Here is a 22,855-nt window from a genome sequence, read left to right on the forward strand (position 1 = left end):
TGACTTTCTACCATCAGGCGGGAGACTACGACGCATTGAAACAGGAACAGTCAGGATGAGAAACAGTTTCTTCCCTCAGCCCATTAGGCATCTGAGCTCCCTGCCGCATTGTATTTGATGTGTCACTCGATAATCTGTTCTTTACCTTACAAAATTTAATATTAATGTACTTCAGTGTGTTAGTGTGTTATATATGTGTGATTTATCTGTAGATTTTATTCTTACCTTCATAAGTTATTGTGTGTTTGTGCGTTATGTGTACTACTGTGCTTTATACCCTGGTTTGAAGAAATGTTTCATTTCTATATACATTATATGGTAATGTATGTTATATACATGTGTATAGTTAAATGATTATAAACTTGACGTGATTTGACCTATCTTGGTAATATCCATATATATGGCACAAAGCCATCAATTTTGTTATCCAGATTATTAACATAACTTAAAAAGTAGCAGACCCAACATTGATCTCTGTGGAAAACCATCCAGGCACTGGCAGCTGGCTAGAAAAGACCCCCTTTATTTCTTCTGTCCTGCCGAAGGGTTTGGACCCGAAACGTCGACTGTACTTTTTTCCATAGAAGCTGCCTGGCCTGGTGAGTTCCTCCAGATTTTCCCTTGTTTGCCCCTTTATTCCCACTCTTTGCCTCCTGCCAGTTTGCCGACATTTTATCTATACTAGTACCTCTCCTATATCATGTGCAGCCTCAAAGCCTTCTGAAAATCCAAATAAACAACATCCACCAACTTCCCTTTGTCTATCCTGTCGGTTATTTCCTCAAAGAATTCCAACAGATTTTTTTAAGTAAGATTTCTCCTGAAGGAATATATACTGACTTCGGCCTATTTTATTGTGTGCCTCCAAGTAGCCTGAAACCACATCCTTAATAATGAACTCTAATACCTTACCAAATGCTGAAGTCAAGCTAACTGGCCCGTAATTTCCTGTCTTTTACCTCCCTCTCTTCTTAAAGAGTGCTGTAACAACAGCAATTTTCCAGTCCTTCAGAACATCATCTGAGGTTACCTGTCTCATTGAACTTGGAAAGGACATAAGTAACTATTTTGGAATGTTTTGTGGATATACACTCTGGGATAGAATAATGGTTCTGGTGCTTCAGGTTTGTGGAAATAGTGTCTTCTTCTTCTTCTTAAACCCATCACCCCCTACTGGGACTTAGCTTGCCAGAGTCCTCTGTCCTAGGCGAATAGAAGATTGGTTGGCCCTGTGGCTTCCAATTTCATCACATGACTTCACACATCTTCTAAGCAAAGATCCTTCCCCTCCCAGGAATGAGGTCCTGTTGAGCTCCAGTAGTTATTTGTGTAGCTCTGGGTTTTTAAGGTATAGGGTGGTTAGTCCATGCCCAAACCTCCTCTTTCTTCAGCCAGACTACTGACAGGCCAAAGCAGAGCTGTGGGAGTTGTGAAGATGTAATGATAAGGATATTAGCTGCAGAATGTTATATTCTCTGAAGATGGAAGTAGACTGACCTGTTTTGTTGTGAACAGTGTTGGTAGTCAAAGAAGAGAAGGTTACTAACCAAGGTTTTCAGTACTTCAAGTCTATTAGGAGAATGGTATCAGGTAGGTGATACTTTAGCATTTCTGGACAGATCATTAAACTTTCCTACTGCTCTCCAACTTTTTGCCACTGCTGCTGAATAACTTGGGCTACTTTCTCTGCCATCTGTGTCCTGCCATCCTTGCCTCTAGTGACCTTCTCTATGACCAAGGATGAGTTAGAATCAATTACTATATGATGATCAGAGAATATTTAGCCAGAAAGTGGAAATAGCGAAAAAACTGAAACTAAAGAGCAAACATCTTTATTTGGTTATGATACTTTATATGATGTACTTTCTTATCAATAAAAGCTAATTATATTAATATATGTTAATTATATAACTAGTAATAGATACATCAATCCATTTCTTTCTACTTAGGCAGACTTACTCCTGTTATCAAGCAGTGAACCATATGGATTGATTTACATTGAGACAGCCGAGCTTGATGGGTAAGTGAATTTCAGAATTAAAGGTCATAAGAGAGTTTAAGGTTAAGGAACCCTTAGGGAACAATGATCACAATATGATTGAGTTCACATTGAAATCCGAGAAGGAAAAATAAAATCCAATGTGTCGGTATTTCAGTGGATTAAAGGAAATTACAATGGCATGAGAGGGGAACTGGCCGAAGTTGACTGGAAAGTGACATTTGCAGGAAGGACGGCAGAACAGCAATGGCTGGAGTTTCTGCAAAAAGTGAGGAAAGGGCAAGACAGATATATTCCAAATAAGAAGAAATTTTCAAAGGGAAGAAGGACATCACCGTGGCTGACAAGTGAACTCAGAGCCAAAGTAAAAGCAAAAGAGAGGGCATACAAGGAAACCAGAGCTAGTGGGAAGATAGAGGAGTGGGAAACTGTTAAAAACTTGCAGAAGGAAACTAAGAAGTTCATTAGGAAGGAAAAGATGGATTATGAAAGGAAGCTGGCGACGAATATCAAAGAAGATACTAAAAGCTTTTTAAAGTATATAAAGGGTAAAAGATAGCCAAGGGTAGACATAGGATGAATACAAATTGACGCTGGAGATATTGTAAAGAGAGATGCAGGGATGGCAGATGAACTGAATGTGTATTTTGCATCAGACTTCACAGTGGAAGACGTCTGCAGTATACCAGACATTCAAGAGTGTCAGGGAAGTGAAGTTTGTGCAGTGAAAATTACAACTGAGAAGGTGCTCAGGAAACTTAATGGTCTGAAGGTGGATAAATCTCCTGGACGTGATGGATTGCACCCTCAGGTTCTGAAGGAAGTAGCTGGAGAGATTGCAGAGGCATTAACAATGATCTTTCAAGAATCAATAGATTCTGGCATTTTACTGGATGACTGGAAATTGCAAATGTAACTCTGCTATTTAAGAAGGGTGGCAGGCAGCAGAAAGGAAACTATAGACCTGTTGGCCTGACATTAGTGGTTGGGAAGTTGTTGGAATTGATTGTTAGGGATGAGACTACAGAGAACCTAGAGGCATATGACAAGATAGGCCAAAGCCAGCATGGTTTCCGGAAAGGAAAATCCTGTCTGACAAACCTACTGCAATTCTTTGAGGACATTACAAGCGGGGTCAACAAAGGAGATGCAGTAGATGTGGTGTACTTGGATTTTCAGAAGGCCTTTGACAAGGTGCCAAACATGAGGCTACTTAGCAAGATAAGAGCCCATGCAATTACAGGGAAGTGGACACTCATAGGGTGGTAGGTAAGGACAAGAGGAATTCTATCTCTGTTAAGGCGGTGAGAAGATAGTGTGAGGGCAGATGTCCAGGAATTGGAGAAGAGGCAAATGAGGGCAGCATCAATGGTGAAGGAAGGGAAACCCTGTTCTTTGAAGAAGTAGGACATATTTGAAGTAGTAGGACTCGTCCTGGAAATAGATGCGGCAGAGATAAAGGATCTGAGAAAAGGGAATGGTACTTTTACAGGTGGCAGTTTGGAATAGTCAAGATAGCCATGAAAATTGGTAGGTTTATAAAAGGTATCAGTAGATAGTTTGTCCCTAGAGGTAGAAACAGTGAGATTGAGTTAAAGGGGAGAGAGGTGTCAAAAATGGACAAAGTGAATTTAATGGAAGGGTGGAGCTGGAGACAAAGTTGATGAATTTAACGAGCTCAGCACGGGTGCATGAAGCACCACCCATGCAGTCATCAGTGTCATGCAGAAAGACTTGGGAAGCTTTACCAGAGAAGGCTTGGAGCATGGACCGTTCCATGCAGCCAACAAAAAGCCTGGCAGAGCTGGAGCACATGTGGGTTCGGAGAAAGTGGGAAGAGCCAGAGGAGAAATTGTTCAGCATGAGAACCAGCTCCACCATATGGAGGAGGGTGGTGGTGGAGGGGTACTAGTTGGGTCTATTGTTGTGAAGGAAGCAGAGAGCTTTAATGCCTTCCTGAGATAGAAGAGTACAGGGGCTGGAAAATGAGGCGATCAGAGCCAGGGAATTGAAAGTTAGAAACATACAAACATAGAAAACCTACAGCACAATACAGGCCCTTTGGCCCACAATGCTGTGTCGAACATGTACTTACCTCGGATTACCCACAGCCCTCTATTTTTCTAAGCTCCTTGTGCCTATCCAGGAGTCTCTTAAAAGACCCTATAACATCCGCCTCCACCATGACCTCCGGTAGTCCATTCCACACCCTCTCCACTTTCTGCATAAAAAACTTACCCCTGACATCTCCTCTGTACCTACTTCCAAGAACCTCAAAACTGTGCCCTCTCGTGTTGGCCATTTCAGCCCTGGGAAAAAGCCTCTGACTACCCACATGTTCAATGCCTCCCATCATCTTATACACCTCTGTCAGGTCACCTCTCATCCTCCGTCGCTCCACGGAGAAAAGGCCAAGTTCACTCAACCTATTATCATAAGGCATGCTCCCCAATCCAGGGAACATCCTTGTAAATCTTCTCTATAGTTTCCAAATCCTTCCTGCAGTGAAGTGACCAGAAATGAGCACTGTTCTCCAAGTGGGGTCTGACCAGGGTCCTATATAACTGTAACATTACCTCTCGGCTCTTGAACTCAATCCCACGGTTGATGAAGGCCAATACACCGTGTGCTTTCTTAACCACACAGTCAACCTGCGTAGCAGCTTTGAGTATCCAATTGGCTCGGACCCCAAGATCCCTCTGATCCTCCACACTGCCAAGAATTTTACCATTAATACTATATTCTGCCATCATATTTGACCTAACAAAATGAACCACCTCACACTTATCTGGGTTGAACTCCATCTGCCCAGTTTTGCATCTTATTGATGTGCCGCTGTACCTCTGACAGCACTCCACACTATCCACAACATCCCCGACCTTTGTGTCATCAGCAAATTTACTATCCCATCCCTCCACTTCCTCATCCAGGTCATTTTTGAAAATCACGAAGAGAAGGAGTCCCAGAACAGATTCTTGAGGCTCACCACTGGTCACCAACCTCCATGCAGAATATGACCCGTCTACAACCACTCCTTGCCTTCTGTGGGCAAGCCAGTTCTGGATCCACAAAGCAATGTCCCCTTGGATCCCATGCCTCCTTACTTTCTCAATAAGTCTTGCATGGGGTACCTTATCAAATGCCTTGCTGAAATCCATATACACTATATCTACTGCTCTACCTTCATCAATATGTTTAGTCACATCCTCAAAAAATTCATTCAGTCTCATAAGGCATGACCTGCCTTTGACAAAGCCATACTGACTATTCCTAACCATATCATGCCTCTTCAAATGTTCATAAATCCTGCCTCTCAGGATCTTCTCCATCAACTTACCAACCACTGAAGTAAGACTCACTGGTCTATAATTTCCTGTGCTATCCTTACTTCCTTTCTTGAATAAGGGAACAACATCTGCAACCCTCCAATCCTTTGGAACCTCTCCCATTCCCATTGGTGACGCAAAGATCATTGCCAGAGGCTCAGCAATCTCTTCCCTCGCTTCCCACGGTAGACTGGGGTATATCTTGTCCAGTCCCAGTGACTTATCCAAACACTCCAGCACATCCTCTTTCTTAAAGTCTATATGCTCAAGCTTTTCAGTCCGCTATGAGTCATCCCTACAATCGCCAAGATCCTTTTCCATAGTGAATACTGAAGCAAAGTATTCATTAAGTACCTCTGCTATCTCCTCCAGTTCCATACACACTTTTCCACTGTCACACTTGATTGGTCCTATTCTCTCACGTTTTATCCTCTTGCACTTTACATACTTATAGAATGCCTTAATTCTGCTCACAAAGGCCTTCTCATGGCCCCTTCTGGCTCTTCTAATTTCATTCTTAAGCTCCTTCCTGCTAGCCTTATAATTTTCTAGATCTCTATCATTACCTACTTTTTTGAACCTTTCGTAAGCTTTTCTTTTCTTCTTGCCTAGATTTTCAACTGCCTTTGTACAGCATGGTTCCTGTACTCGACCATCCTTTCCCTGTCTCATTGGAATGTACCTGTGCAGAACGCCTCACAAATATCCCCTCAACATTTGCCACATTTCTGCCATACATTTCCCTGAGAACATCTGTTCCCAATTTATGTTTCCATATTCCTGGATGATAGCTTCATATTTCCCCTTACTCCAATTAAATGCTTTCCCCACTTGTCTGTTCCTAGCCCTCTCCATGCTGTGGTAAAGGAGATAGAATTGTGATCATATCTCCAAAATGCTCTCCCACTGAGAGACCTGACACCTGTCCAGTTTCATTTCCCAATACCAGATCAAGTACCGCCTCTCCTCTTGTATGCTTAACCACATACTATGTCAGGACACCTTCCTGAACACACCTAACAAACTTCATCCCATCTAAACTCCTCGCACTAGGGAGATGTCAATTAATATTGGGGAAATTAAAATCCCCCATCATGACAACCCTGTTATTACTGCACCGTTGCAGAATCTGTCTCCCTATCTGTTCCTCGATGTTCCTGTTACTATTGGGTGGTCTATAAAAAACACCCAGTAGAGTTATTGACCCCTTCCTGTTTCAAACTTCCACCTACCGAGACTCAGTAGACAATCCCTCCATGACTTACATTTTTTCTGCAGCCATGACACCATCTCTGATCAGCAGTGCCACGCCCCCACTTCTTTTGCCTCCCTCCCTGTCCTTTCTGAAACTTCTAAAGTAACCATTCCTGCCCCTGAGCCATCCAAGTCTTTGTAATGGCTCCAAGTACTGATCCATGCTCTAAGCTCGTCCGCTTTGTTCATGATGCTTCTTGCATTAAAATAGACACATCTCAAACCATCAGACTGAGCACATCCCTTCTCTATCACCTGCCTATCCTCCCTCTCGCACTGGCTACAAGCTTTCTCTATTTGTGAGGCAACTGCCGCTTCCTCCGTCTCTTCAGTTCAGTTCCCACCCCCCAGCAATTTTAGTTTAAACTCACCCCCAATAGCCTTCGCAAATCTAAGTTGTTGAAGAAATTAAGAGCATATGAAATGTCGCAGATGTAAGTGGGAAGGGATTGAAGCAAGGAAGATGAAATGGAGTTTATATATTCCTTCTCATCCTGGCTTCTTCCTCCTTCCTTTGCAGTCCTGATGAAGGGTCTCGGCCCAAAATATCAACTGTGTATTCTTCTCTATAGATGCTGCCTAACCTGGTGACTTCCTCCAGTACTTTTGCATGTCTTAGATAGATAGATAGATATCAACCTTTCTGGTGATTTATGCTTTTTCAGAAGAAAAAGAAATGGCCCATGAGTGAAAATATCAATATCTGTTGAATATATAGTACAGAAGGTTGAGGATGAGTGTTAGTTTTGTCTTGCAGATGACAATGTGAGGATATGAACAAAAATATTGTATGTAGCTGCAGGATCTGGAGTGCAATGGTGGAGCAGGTTCAACTAGGGCAAATGAGAGGATGGAAAATTGAACATAAATGAGTTTAAGAATGCGGATAAATGAACCATTTCATTTAATTTGAGTGTGTACTGTTTATTATATTGCTTTTAGTATTGAATGTAAAATCACAATTCCACACCTGGCCATAGGGCAACCGTATATCTAAGTTTTTTTTTCCAATTGAGAACTTATTTGCTTCTTAGGGAGGCATATCTCTATGGTCTTTGCAGTTCTTACCTCATATCCAGAGCAAGACAAGGCACAATCTTTCCCATCTCAGTGAAGACTTTTCTCCCTCAGCAATTGCAAATTTAATTTGCATATTTAGTGTGTCCCTTTAAACAGCAGAATTAAGATTGGCTCATGCATTTTTTCATGCTTTTTTTGCTCAGCATAACAAAACTTTCCATTTCCAGATACACTTACAGTTACATTTCTTCCCCTCACAGATATCAGGTATGAGGTCACTTCCATCAAAATATAGACATCACCGCAACATCCTATACAAAAGCCCTTATTAGTATAGCAGACAGGTTTACATCTATATACTGCAGAAAAGGTTGCCATGTTCTATGAAAACTATTTGTTTTAGAGTGTACCATACATGTCAAAAAGTCCAAAGGAATGTATTCCATGATTAATTTATGCCAACCAAAAAGTCCAGGGGCCTTATCGGATATCCAACAAAGTAAAATGTTCTTCCTCGCACAAAAAGTCAGGATGTTAAAAAAGTTTTTTCTGATGTGCATTTATAATATGACTGCAGGATAAGCCTAAGAGAAAAGGCACTGGGTCCAGTTCAAACTCCATCTTCAGAATCCTTCCCATTTCACCTAAAATATCACTCCAGTACGCCTGAAGTTTGGGACAAGTCCAAAAACAGTGGGTGAAAGTTTCAGTATTTACTTTATATTTAGAACATATTGAAGAAACCCCGGTCTTAAATTTTGAGAGACGGTCTGGAGTCAGATGGGCTTTATGCAGAATTTTGAATTGCAATGCTTTAGTTCTATTACAAGCTGAAATCATCTTTGCATTATCACAGATGTCTTCCCATGTTTCAGCTGTAATTTCTACTCCCAGCTCTTCCTCCCAGACCCTTCCCAGCTGCTCAGCCTCTCCACAAGAACATTCCCTCAGGATGCTGTAAAAAGTACTAATAGAGACTTTACCCTTAGAACGAAACACGCTCTTTTCTATGTCAGAACTACAGAAATCGGTTAACAATGTTGTTTTTTTCTGGATATAATTTCTTATCTGAAAGAAACGAAAAAGATCCTTGTTGGGTATGTTAAATTTCTGTACTATTTGACTAAAAGACATCATCGTTCCTTCATCAAACAAATTTCCTAGATGGAAAATACCCTTAGAAATCCAAAGTTTAAATCCAGAATCCATTATGCCAGGCTGAAAATCCGGACTGCCGGTTATTGGAGTGAAGGGTGATAATTTCGCTGCGTTGCCTTCAATTTGTCGCACCACCCTCCAAGCTCTGAATGTATTAATTGTTATTGGATTGCGGCAATATTCCTTAACTAGTTTCAAGGCTCATGCATATTAATGTGATTCATTTCGTGCTAATTCACCGAAAAAGAGAAGGTTTTGTAATAGTGGCAGAAAAAGTACAACAGTGGTATAGTCACGTGCATGTTTCTCACAACTACAGAATCTTCTGTTTCCAGTAAATTGACAAAGTATTGCATTGTAAAGTATTTCCATTCTTCAATTTTAACTGATGTTTCAATGACAAACTTTACCATCTTCATCGGGGATGATGCTGCACCAATGGCTTTTGGGATGACCTGGAAAAGGAAGCCAATGAAATAAAACTTGAGGAAAAGAATTTTAACAAAGGCAAAGGTCTTGCTCGAAGTAAGAACTGGAATTTGATTGTAAACAAGGTGGGACAGCGGAAACCTGATTGGATGAGGACTAACCAATCAGGAGGGATGGATGACAGGGTTATAAATACCACTGGACTAGACATGCCCATGCATCATCCCTGATGAAGATGGCAGAGTTTGTTAAGATTGATGCCTGTACCACCTGGAAGTCCAAGAAGAGTTTATTTGTCATATACGCCAGGAAAGCACTAAATCCTTTTTTTTTAACTTCCATTCTCTTTTAGTTCCTAGAGAGCTATTTAATAATATATTTTTTTCTCTTAATCTAGTGAAACAAATCTGAAAGTTAAGCAGGCATTAACAGTCACCTTAGATATGGGAGAAAACATCGAAGCTTTGGCAGATTTTGATGGTATGTCAGTTTTCTTCTAGGAAAAAAACCCAGTATAAATATTAAAAACAAAGATTCATAAAATGTTATGTGAATGTTATATTAACAATTATTGACCAGAGGATTGTAAAAGTTGTCAAGAGTATTTCACCCAATCAAATTTCTGAGGAATTAGGAATTTTGAATAGTTCAATTACATTCAGAGCAATGCACATGATTATACTTAACAGTAATGCAAAGTTATAATCAATTAGTTAAACAGTCCAATGATTAATATTGCAGGTTGTGAATCTTACAACATTAGGGTTAGCATTACAGTCACATAACCTATTAAATATCTCTGATATCTATCAGTAAAGCTGCAGAATTAAGTACTAGTTAACAGTTTTACATTGGTAAAGAGGATGGTTAATTTTAATTGAGTGAGTTACAGTGAGTCTGTATTGAAAGAGACTAAATTGATCCAGGAATCCAAGCAGATTTTGCTGAAGAACTGGAACACGGTTAAAAGCAAGATTAAAAGCAGCAGATTTGATATAGCCATATCTTTCTTAAAGCCAACCATCAATAGCATTCTTAGCTCAATGGAATTGAAATCACATTCCCTTATGATAGAGTAAAGTTAAGAGTGGTATCATGCACACAGATCAGATAGAATACTGCTGAAATATATTCATTGGAGTACAACAATATAAAAATAATATAAATATTTGAAGGACTCACAGTCTAGAGGTCATAGAGTCACATGACACAGAACCAGGCCCCTCAAGCCCAATTAGTCCATTCCCATCTAAACTCGTCCCATTTGCCCACATTTGGCAAACACCCCTCTGAGTCATTGCTATCCATGTACTCATCCATGTTAAATGTTGTTAAGGTTGTGTGGTAATTTTGTTTTAATGCAACAGGCATGAAGAACAACCTGTGTGGATAGTGATTATGATGGCTTTAGGGTTGCCCTGCAGTCTGGAAATACCACGTGCAAAATGCATTCAAAATGTTTCCAGGAGAAGTAAAAGTTCATGTTGTTCCAAAGTCCAGCTGCTGTTGAAATTCTCAGCCCAACCACATTTGAATGTTCAAAGTTCAAAGTAAATCAATTCAAAGTGATCTTTGAATTGAGTTGGCTTTATTCTTTACATCTTTCAAATACATGAGGAGCACATTACATCTCCATCTAAGTGACCAATGTGCAATCTATAGTAATTTATAATAAATATTATGTACAACAGAATAGTCAATACAACATGGAAATGGAATTGTATCAGCATGAGTTAAGCAGTCTGATGGTCTGGTGGAAGCAGCTGTCCTGGAGCCTGTTGGTCCTGGCTTTGATGCTGCGGTACCATTTCCTGGATGGTAGCACCCCAACCAGTTTGTGGTTGGGGTGACTCGGGTCTCCAATGATCCTGCAGACCATTTTTACACACCTGTCTTTGTAAATGTCCTGAATAGTGGGAAATGCACATCTACAGTGCACTTCAATGCAATTGGCTGTCCACACCACTCCCTGCAGAGTCCTGCGATTGAGGGAAGTACAGTTCCCATACCAGGCATTGTGCCCCCATAGAAAGTTCTTAGGATTTGGGGGCCCATACCAACCCCCTTCAACCGTCTTGATATTATGGCTTAGATATAATGAGCTCCTAATCAATGTGGCAACCAAAATTTTGTTGGTGGGATATATTGTCATCCTTGTGTCCCTTTATTTATTTGGCTTAAGACACTATATGCATATGTATTAATTGTAACAGTGAAATCAATCAGCAAACACATAATAGCATTATTTTCTTACTAATACCAGGTGAGGTAAGATGTGAAGCTCCCAATAACAGGTTGGACAAGTTCAGAGGAACACTTACCTACAAGGATAATAAGTATGCTTTGGACAATGAGAAAATAATACTACGTGGCTGTACACTGAGGAATACAGAGTGGTGTTACGGACTTGTTATTTTTGCAGGTAGGTATAAAGCAAGAAGATACAATGTCGTCCAAAAACAATCATAAGTTTATATGATAAAATGTACATCTTAGGAACATCAATTATGATTAGCTTCATTATTTCAGCAATTGTATGCACCATCAGCATGATCTCTGCAGATAAATACTTATTAGACTCCAATAGAATTTAGGGTGAGTTATTTCTAAAATATTTAAGCACTGCTCAGATTTCCTATGGAAAAATGAGAGACAGCATTGGTAATTAATTAATAATTACATATAAACAGTTTATCGTTCAAAATGTTTGGAATAAAATTAATTCATACCTCCTTAATCTTTACATAAAAAGTTATAGCTTAAAAATTTAACCTTGTGGCAGACTTTAAGGCTGAAAATGCAGTGATTTGGATCCAGGGTTGGGATCTGTTAGTCTGGAGTTACAATTAACGTTACGTCTCTATTTCCGGAGGAGACTGAGATCCTTTAACTTCTGTCGGACGATGCTGAGGATGTTCTACGAGTCTGTGGTGGCCAGTGCTATCATGTTTGCTGTGGTGAGCTGGGGCAGCAGGCTGAGGGTAGCAGACACCAACAGGATCAACAAACTCATTCGTAAGGCCAGTGATGTTGTGGGGATGGAACTGGACTCTCTCATGGTGGTGTCTGAAAAGAGGATGCTGTCTAAGTTGCATGCCATCTTGGACAATGTCTCCCATCCACTACATAATGTACTGGGTGGGCACAGGAGTACATTCAGCCAGAGACTCATTCCACCAAGATGCAACACTGAGCGTCATAGGAAGTCATTCCTGCCTGTGGCCATCAGACTTTACAACTTCTCTCTTGGAGGGTCAGACACCCTGAGCCAATAGGCTGGTCCTGGACTTCCCTGGCATAATTTACATATTACTATTTAAGTATTTATGGTTTTATATTGCTATATTTATACTCTAATCTTGGTTGGTGCAACTGTAATGAAAACCAATTTCCCTCGGGATCAATAAAGTATGACTATGACTATGACTAATTGCAGAAATATTAAAAATGATCATTATAGCTTTTAAAATATGGTCAAGGAAATGTGGTCATTCTGTGAGCAAACATACAGAATGTTTACTTTAAGCTTCAAAAATAGGCTGCATTCTGTTTGAGTTTCTAAAGTAACAGAGTGATTGACCATTCTTCAATGTAAAGCTGTTGGCATTGGTTTCACTATGATGCGACTGATTATGGCTTGTGAAAATGGTGTAACAGGTAGCTTACTGGCAGGGTACAATGCACTTCTGGAACTGTGTCTACAAACCTACCTCTCTCTGTAACCTAGCTATTTGAATTCTGCTTCTCTGAATTAAAGTTGTTACTTGATTTCACCAAATTCTTATCTGTGTTACCCTATTTCCCCTTGTCTAAGCACCCTCACATTTGAAGTGTGTGAATTCCCCGAAAGAAGCTGCCATAGAAATGTCAATAATAATAGAAGAACAGCGAGTAATGATTGGCTGCTGTGTTAAAGTATCAGTTAGAATTAAAAACACATGAAGATATAAGTGACAAAACTGTGCTTTGTTCTGCAAATCAAAATGATGTCTCTCCTGCCTGTGAGATCAGCATATCACTTTCCCTGGGGAAAGAGCAAATTTGGTTAAAACTCATGTAAGTAATATTCTAGTTTGACGACAGCTGACTGCACTTTCTTTGACATTTTCACATTTAGAGCAGAGGTTTCAGGGGATGAGGATGAAATTGTCAGGGGAAAAGAGTTGTGAATTTTGCTTGCTTCATCAGCAGTCTGAACCAGAGGCTCCAGATCTACATCTAAAATATGAGAACATCTCATTGTATTTCGTCTAACCTTTTCATCCCTTCGGCAACATTTCCTTAATAGCTGGCAGCATTGATTGATATCATCCACCCATTCCACCCCTCTCTTCAAATTGGCACAGAGCCAGCAAATAGACCTCATGGCTTGATCATGATAACAATAGTAAGCTGGTAGGTTCATGTGATCTCTGCTTTAGCATTTTGCTCATCATTTCTGTCTGTAAGACCTGCTGATGCTTAAGATCCAATGAATAAAGTCTACCATTTTTATGATCATGCATAATTTGGCACAGTGACCCAGTTCAATCCCGACTTCTAGTGCTGTCAGGAGTTTGCTCCTTGTCTCAAAGAGTAGCAGGTAGGTGAGTTAATTTGTTGCAGTAAATTATGCCCAGTGTGCAGGTGAGTGGGAGAAATTGATAGACCGAAGTCAGTATGGTTTCCTCAAGGGAAAAAGTGACAAATGGAATACAGTATTAGAAGTGTATGGTCATGCACTTTGGTAGAAGAAATAAGATTGTATTTCTACATGGAGACAAAATTCTAAAATCTGAGATGCAAAGGGACTTGGGAGTTAATTTGCAGTTGAGTCAGTGGTGATGAAGGCAAGTGGAATGTTAACATTCATTTCAAGAGGACTAGAATATAACAGCAAGGATGTAATGTTGAGGCTTTAGAAGGCACTGGTAAGGCCTCACTTCAAGTATTGTGAGCAGTTTTGGGCCCCTTGGAAAGGATGTGCAGACATTGGAGGGGGCTCAGAGGAGGTTCACAAGAATGTTTCTGGCAATGAAAGGTTTACCATATGAGGACCAATTGATGGCTCATTGCCTGTACTCATTGGAGTTCAGAAGAATGAGGGGGAATCTCATTGAAACCCCATCAAATGTTGAAAGTCCTCAATAGAGTGGATGTGGAGAGGATGTTTCCTATAGCAGGGGAGTCTACGACCAAAAGCCACAGCCTCAGAAAAGAGGGATGGCTATTTAGAATGGTGATAAGGAGGACATTCTTCAGCCAGAGAACTCATTGCCACAGGCAGCTGTGGAGGCCAAGTCATTTGATATATTTAAGGCAGAGGTTGATAGGTTCTTGATTAATCAGGGCATGAAAGATTACAGGGAGAAAGCAGGAGACTGGGGCTGAGAGGGAAATGGATCAGCCATGATGGAACAGCAGAGCAGAGTTGATGGGCCAAATGGCCTGATTCTGCTTTTATATTTTATGGTCCTGTGGTACAGAAACCACACTGCAGCAGACAGAAAGGCTCTACAATGGGTCGTCAAAACCACCCAATGCGTCACAGGCAACCAGCCTTCACACCATCGAGGGCATATATAGAGAAAAGTGCCAGAGGAGGACCAGCAATATCATGAATGATCCCAACCACCCTGCTCATGGACTGTTTATCCCACTCCCACAGGAAGGAGGCTACATAGCATCCATGCCAGGACTTCCAGACTCATAAACAATTACTTTCCCCAAGTATTAAAGCTAATCAACACCTCCACCCACTAACTCACCCCTCTACATCCCCCACCACCACTACTTTACCACTTCCTCTCAGTCTCTTTTTTGTACAGATGCTCTGGTGCTTAATGTCACTTTATAGGTATACGTTACTTCATGGACATTCATATGCTATCTTATGTATTTATGTTCATTGTATTCTTTATCATTGTGTTCTTTATCTTATTGTGTTTTTTTGTGCTGCATGGGATATGTAGTAACAATAATTATGTCTTCCTTTACACTTGTGTACTGGAAATGACATTAAACAAACTTGTATCTTGAATGAGTCAAGCACAAATATAACCAACTAACCATGGTGAAGGCCAAAGCCACTGACACACTCTCTCTCTCTCTCTCTCCCACTATCTCAAGAAACATCACAGATAATATTGTTTTCATTTTTGACCATTGATCAGGCTACATGTTTGTGTCATCACTATAATTGCCTAATGTCTATCTTCATAACTTCTTTACCTCACCTGCTGGTAAAACATCATTCCTATTGGTGTACTGCTAGACTTGTGAATGGCCTTCCTTTTCCTTTTCAATGGTAAACTGTGGTCATTCAAACCTTTGCAACGTTTTACCTCCCACTGATCTCCTACATATGGATGTTCTTGCCATCAGGGGCTGCTAAATTTCCTGAGACTCTGACCAATGAACTGCTTTGAGATGACCACTTTGCATCAATTTCTTTGACATTTTGCAGTTGAGGTCTGCATTCCCTTGAAAATGAGGCTTCGATCCATGTTTTCGTGCAATTAAAAAAAAAAGTTTAATGCTCTTTTGTGCTGTATTTTACCTTGATTTTGTGCATCAACTCAGACTTCAGTAATGATAGAATGTATGCATTTTAAAAAATAATATTTTCAGATCTTTTTTTGATGTTTCTGGAAAATCTTTTGCATTCATGGAACACGCTGATGCAGAAATTCCTTCTTCCATGATAATCTTGATGTTGTGGGTTGAAGTTCTGCCATGTACAGTATAATATTTTTTGATGTGTTTGGGAAAATGGTTATATGGGAAAGCAGTTGGTCTTATCAAAAGCATAACAATTTCAATTATTTCTGAAAGTTAGTTTAACAGCTTGGATATGCTGCATGTTCTTGCAGGTGGAATGCCATTGCCACAGCACCAAAATAAATACTACCTCATAAATGATGTGGCACTGAAAACTTTTAATACTGATCAGAAATTTTCATCTTTCTGATACCTTGCAAACAGTGTCTTTAAGTATCTTTCAAACCTGTGATGAGAATGCCTTGTGGATTGAGATTTGAAAAACAAGGCCTCACGCTAAAAGCCCAATTAAACAGTAGCATGTCGGGGGAGATTTTTGAAGCAAGAAAGAGAAATGTAAAGGCAAAGATATTGGGGAAGTAGAAAATTCTAAGGTGGTTGTTGAGAAACAGAAAATCCATTGATGAATAACATCTAATAATAAGTAGAAAAATGTGGACAAAGTAGATAAAAGATGCATTTAAGTCCATGGAATCAATTTGCAGGCTTAAACCAGTTTCTGTTCTCCATTTATAAAGCCAAGGACCTAAATGCATTGCTTTACAGTATTATCCCTATCTAACTTATCACTTCCTGTTGAAGGTCAAGACACCAAATTGATGCAGAATAGTGGATTGTCTGCTTTTAAAAGAACCAAAATAGATCGCCTCATGAATGTTCTTGTAATATGGGTAAGTAGACGTCCAACCAATATAGATTGAGTTGTCATAGATTTGAGATTTTTGAAAGAACTGCACCGGATAGTTACTCAGAACATTGACAATTTTAATATTAGAGGAGAAATTGGATCTTGCATTGTGGGAATATGAGATATCTACATGGAACAGACATTTTGGTTGTAGGAACTCTGCTCATGCAGTTTAACATATTATTTGATTTCATTACTTTAAATTTTTGTGGTATGCTCTCAGAGGTGACATAATGAATATTGACAATGCTGGAATAGAGTAGTATTCATAATTTTACCTGTAATGACAAACAACATATTGGCTTGTGCTGATCTATTATACTGGCACACTGTAAGTGTTCAGCCCGAAAAAGTGAAAACTTGGTCATCACTCTCTGACCTTGTATGTTACTTGTTCACCACCAGCAACACCCTTGAGATCCCCTAGACATCAGATATCAAATAGATAAGCCATGCTAATATTCTTGCTATGAATAGAAGGTAGAAATTGAATATTATATAATGAATATATCCTGCTTGTTCAAAGCTTCCCCATTCCAAGACATAAATAACGAATGGAATGGAATTTGCACTATTTACTTGAAAGGAAACAACTGTAACAATGGTCCAATGGCTTGGTGCCATCCGGAACATACATAATAATTCACTTTATTGATGCACTGTACCCCTGGACGGAATATTCATTACCTCTGCTGCTAGTGCACTGTAGCTGTGGTATATAAGACGCACATGATAGAGAAAACGTAACAAGGTTCTTTTGACAGAACTTCAAATCTACATTGGCTATCTTTAAAAGTTCTACCACATCTTGACGCAGTTGATGCTGGACAACTGAACAAGTAACAGGAGGGTGACTGCTGCTTTCAAAACAACACTAGTAATTTTGTTTTCTGTTTGCAGATTTTTGGCTTCCTTGTTATGATGTGTACAGTGCTGGCTATTGGGAATAGTATCTGGGAATATCACAAAGGATACCATTTTCAGGTCTACTTGCCTTGGGATGAGGACATTACAAATTCTTCCTTCTCTGGATTTCTGACATTTTGGTCATATGTGATCATACTTAACACTGTTGTCCCGATTTCCTTATATGTGAGGTAGGTGTTCTTATTCCAAATATATTTTTAACTTTTTTTGCTTATGGATCTCATTCTTCTCAGATATCAATAAGCTAACTCATTCTGCATTAGCTTCATGTTGTGCATATTTCTCCTGATGTAATTAATTTTTTTTACTCCTTCACTTTGTTTCTCTCTGGCACACTTGCATCATCTACTTTTCCACCAGCAGCTTTCTTTCTCTGCTCATTGTCTCTCCACTCTCCAACCCCACCCACTATTTCATGTAGTAGTTCATGCAATATCCCTTTCTATCACTGATTTGATTTTTTTAACTTACCAGCTTTTTATTATAATGTTCTACTTACCATTGTCTGCATTCCTACAAACTTTGTCTATCTCTCATAGTGCTTGTCTTCTAATGCTGATTGTTCTATTTTCTCTCATTTTTGTGTCCATTGTTTTTAATATGGTGCCTTCATTCAAGTCCTTAGGATGCTCAAAGCAGCTGTGCAGGTTGACTCTGTGGTTAAGAAGGCATACGGTGTATTGGCCTTCATCAATCGCAGAATTAAATTTAGGAGCCGAGAGGTAATGTTACAGCTATATAGGACACTGGTCAGACCCCACTTGGAGTACTGTGCTCAGTTCTGGTTGCCTCATTACAGGAAGGATGTGGAAACCACAGAAAGGGTGTAGAGGAGATTTACAAAGATGTTGCCTGGATTGGGTAGCATGCCTTATGAGAATAGGTTGAGTGATCTCGGCCTTTTCTCCTTGGAGTGACGGAGGATGAGAGGTGACCTGATCGAGGTGTATAAGATGATGAGAGGCATTGATCCTGTGGATAGTCAGAGGCTTTTTCCCAAGGCTGAAATGGTTGCCACAAGAGGACACAGGTTTAAGGCGCTGGGGAGAAGGTACAGAGGAGATGTCAGGGCTAAGTTTTTACTTAGAGAGTGGTGAGTGTGTGGAATGGGCTGCTGGCAACGGTGGTGGAGGTGGATACAATAGGGTCTTTCAAGAGACTTTTGGATAGGTACATGGAGTTTAGAAAAATATAAGTAAGTCTAGTAATTTCTGAGGTAAGGACATGTTCGGCATAACTTTGTGGGAGAACGTACAAACCCACAGGGTCACAGGGAGAACGTACAGGCCCACGCAGTCACAGGGAGAATGTACAAACCCACAGGGTCACAGGGAGAACGTACAGGCCCACGCAGTCACAGGGAGAACGTACAAACTCCTTACAGGCAGTGGCAGGAATTGAACCCGAGTCACTGGTACTGTAAAGGATTGTGCCAACCACTACACTACCATACCGCCCCAGCTAACATATAACTAAGTAACTAACATCCAGAATCAAAGAGTAATACAGTACTGAGTGGAAGTAGTCCTTCAGCTTAACTTGTCCATGTTGTACAAGATACAATAGGGTCTTTTAAGAGACTCCTGAATAGGTACATGGAGCTTAGAAAAATAGAGGGCTATGGGTAACCCTAGGTAATTTCCAAGGTAAGGGCATGTTCGGCACAGCTTTGTGGGCCGAAGGGCCAAAGGGTCTTCTATGTTTCTATGTTTCTAAGATGCACATCTACACTTGTCCTATTTGTCCACTGTGACGCACATCCCTTGAAAACTTTCCAACCCATGTCCAAATATTTTTAAATCTAAAACTTGATACAGATTTGAGTAGCTTCATGATTTGAGATCTGTAGATACCTTGGGTTGATTTTTGATTTGCTGCCAAAGTATTAAATGGGCATTTTGAATTAACTATCCATTATAGGAGCTTACTGGGCAATCAATGTTATTAGTGATCTCCTCTCAGTTCAAATTCTGACTAAACATTCAGTTAAAATTTAAAGTCCCACAAGGAAACTTTCAATTATAGACAACAAGGACTCCAGTATAATACACACAAAATGCTGGAGGAACTCAGCAGATCAGGCATCAACTACGGAAATGAATAAACAGCTGACATTTTGGGCTGAGACCCTCCTTCTGGACTGAGAAGGGAGGGGCGAGACATAGAATATAAAGGTGTGGTGAGGGGAAAGAGTCTGGCTGGAAGGTGATATGTGAAGCCAGGTGGGTAAGAAAGGTAAAGGGCTGGAAAAGAAGAAATCTGATAAGAGAGGAGAGTGAACCATAGAGAAAGGGAAGGAGGAAGGGACTCAGGGAGAAGTGATAGGTAAGTGAGAAGAGGTAAAAGACCAGAACGGGGAATAGAGGAAAAGGAGTGTGGAGGGAATTTTGTACTGGAAGTTAGAGAAATCGATATTCATGCCATCAGGTTGGAGGCTACCCAGACAGAATATAAGGTGTTACTCCTCCACTTGAGGATGGCCTCATCACAGCACAAGAGGAGGCTCTGGACTGACATGTCGAAACGGGAACAGGAATGAGAATTAAAAATGTTTGGCCACCAGGAAGTTCCGTTTTTGGCAAATGGAGTGCAGGTGCTCAACTAAGCGGTCCCTTAATTTACCATTGTAGAGGAGGCTGCACTGGGAGCACCGGACACAACAGACAACCCCAGCAGATTTGCAGGTGAATTTTCACCTCACCTGGAAGGACAACTTTGCTCCCTGAATGGAGGTGAATGGGCAGGTGTAGCACTTTGGCCGCTTGCAGGGATAAGGGAGGGACGTGAGATTAGTGGGGAGGGACAAATGAACAAAGGAATCGTGGAAGGAGCGATCCCTCCAGGGCGTGAAGTAGGGGGAGGTAAACAACAGGAATTCTGCAGATGCTGGAAATTCAAGCAACACACATCAAAGTTACTGGTGAACGCAGCAGGCCAGGCAGCATCTCTAGGAAGAGGTGCAGTCGACGTTTCAGGCCGAGACCCTTCATCAGGACTAACTGAAGGAAGAGTGAGTAGGAGATTTGAAAGTTGGAGGGGGAGGGGGAGATCCAAAATGATAGGAGAAGACAAGAGGGGGAGGGATGGAGCCAAGAGCTGGACAGGTGATTGGCAAAAGGGATATGAGAGGATCATGGGACAGGAGGTCTGGGAAGAAAGACAAGGAATGGGAGGGGAACCCAGAGGATGGGCAAGGGGTATATTCAGAGGGACAGAGGGAGAAAAAGGAGAGTGAGAGAAAGAATGTGTGTATAAAAATAAGTAACAGATGGGGTACGAGGGGGACGTGGGGCATTAGCGGAAGTTAGAGAAGTCAATGTTCATGCCATCAGGTTGGAGGCTACCCAGACGGAATATAAGGTGTTGTTCCTCCAACCTGAGTGTGGGTCCATCTTTACGGTAGAGGAGGCCGTGGATAGACATGTCAGAATGGGAATGGGATGTGGAATTAAAATGTGTGGCCACTGGGAGATCCTGCTTTCTCTAGCGGATAGAGCGTAGGTATTCAGCAAAGCGGTCTCCCAGTCTGCGTTGGGTCTCGCTTGCCTCTTAGGGGGAGGTAAAGATATGTTTAGTGGTAGGAAATCTTTGGATACAGTGGAAGCTGTGGAGGATGATGTGTTAGATACAGAGGCTGATGGGGTGGTAGATATGAGCAAGAAGAACTCTATCACTGTTAAGGTGGTGGGAAAATGGGGTGAGTGTGGATGTTTGGTAAATAAAGGAGATGCGGGTGAGGGCAACATCAATAGTAGAGGGAGGGAAACCCTGTTCTTTGAAGAAGGACATCGCTGATGTCCCGGAATGGAAAGCCACATCCTGGGAGCAGATGTAGTGGAGGTGAAGGAATTAAGAAAAGGGAATAGAATTTTTATCGGAGGTAGAGTGGGAAGAGGTATAGTCCAGATATGCATGGAAATCAGTAGATTTATAAAAGATGTTGGCTGACAGTTTGCCTCCAGAGAATGGAGATAGAGAGATCAAGAAAGGGGAGGAACGTGTCAGAAATTGACCAGTGAATATACGGGCCGGGTGGAAGTTAGAGGCAAAGTTGATGAAATTGATGAGATCAGTATGGGTGCATGAAGCAGCACCAATGCAATCATCAATGTAGTGGAGGAAAAGTTGGAAAGAATTACCAGGAATGGCTTCAAACATGGACTGTTTTCCATAGCCAACAAAGAGGCAGGCATAGCTGGGGCCCATGCAGGTGCTCGTGCCTACCCCTTGAGTTTGGCGAAAGTGGGAGGAGCTGAAGGAAAAATTGTTGAGAGTGAGGACCAGTTCCACCAGACGGAGGAGGATAGTGGTCAAGGGGAATTGGGTAGTTCTTTTGTCAAGAAAGAAGCGGAAAGTTTTGAGACCTTCTTGATGGGGAATAGAAAGGTATAGACACTGAACATCCATGGTGAAAACAAGGCTGTCAGGGCCAGGAAACTGCAAGTAACTGAGAGACTGAGGGCGTGAGAAGTGTTGTGGATGTAGGGGGAGGGACAGAACTAATGTGGAAATTTGATTGGAGGTAATGATGGGTATATTTTTTGGAAGCCATAATCTGTTTAATGGTTTTGGAGATAAAAGGTAGGTTGAAGATGGGAGCACAGTAGGATTACCAAGTGATATGCATGTATAAAAGACAAGTGCCGTTCAAAAGTACAGCTATGACAGCTATGATGATATTGAGTGGTGAGGCTGTCAGGAAAACATATGGCCTACATATGTCCTATTCATTATATTAATACATTAAGACCTAGGATCAGAATTAGGCTATTGGCCCATCAAGTCTGCTCTGCCATTCCACCATGGCTGATCTATTATCCCTCTCAACCCCATTCTCCTGCCTTCTCTGTATAACCTTAACCTGCTTACTAATCAAGAACCTATCAACCTTCATTGTAAATATACCCAACGACTTGGCCTTCACAGCCGTCTGTTTATATTCTCGCCATAGCACAGCACGTATAAATTGGTTACTGACTTCATCTTGGCTTCAATTTCATTTATGAAATCTCATGCACTGTTTTAAGTGATATAAGGTGAGGTTCACATAAATAGTACCTATATTATATGTGATGACCTTAAAAATTCAACTATAACAATTCAACAACACATATATAACTTGTAATTCATCAATACTAACAACTTACTTCTAGTGAGTCTCATATTAAAAGTCTCATGAGTAATGCCTAGAAATTCAGTTACATACTCACAGCATTACAAAATTGAACAACACATGTAAACTGCTGGAGGAACTCAGCGGGTGAGGGAGCACCTATGGACGGAAATAAACAGTCG

At 40.8% G+C, this 22,855-nt stretch overlaps 1 protein-coding gene across 1 annotated transcript in view; it reads left to right on the forward strand.

The window, feature by feature from the left end:
• LOC134343938 (phospholipid-transporting ATPase ID-like) overlaps positions 1–22,855 on the forward strand; it is a 146,497-nt gene that overhangs the window by 46,817 nt on the left and 76,825 nt on the right. Inside the window, exons 8-12 of the mRNA XM_063042898.1 lie at positions 1,950–2,020; positions 9,584–9,666; positions 11,450–11,608; positions 16,528–16,616; positions 17,534–17,730. Coding sequence (XP_062898968.1) covers positions 1,950–2,020; positions 9,584–9,666; positions 11,450–11,608; positions 16,528–16,616; positions 17,534–17,730 — 599 coding nt within the window. The remainder of the gene's footprint in view (positions 1–1,949; positions 2,021–9,583; positions 9,667–11,449; positions 11,609–16,527; positions 16,617–17,533; positions 17,731–22,855) is intronic.

Source organism: Mobula hypostoma, chromosome 3, assembly GCF_963921235.1.
Source record: "Mobula hypostoma chromosome 3, sMobHyp1.1, whole genome shotgun sequence".
In the NCBI taxonomy this organism is placed as follows: domain Eukaryota; kingdom Metazoa; phylum Chordata; class Chondrichthyes; order Myliobatiformes; family Myliobatidae; genus Mobula; species Mobula hypostoma.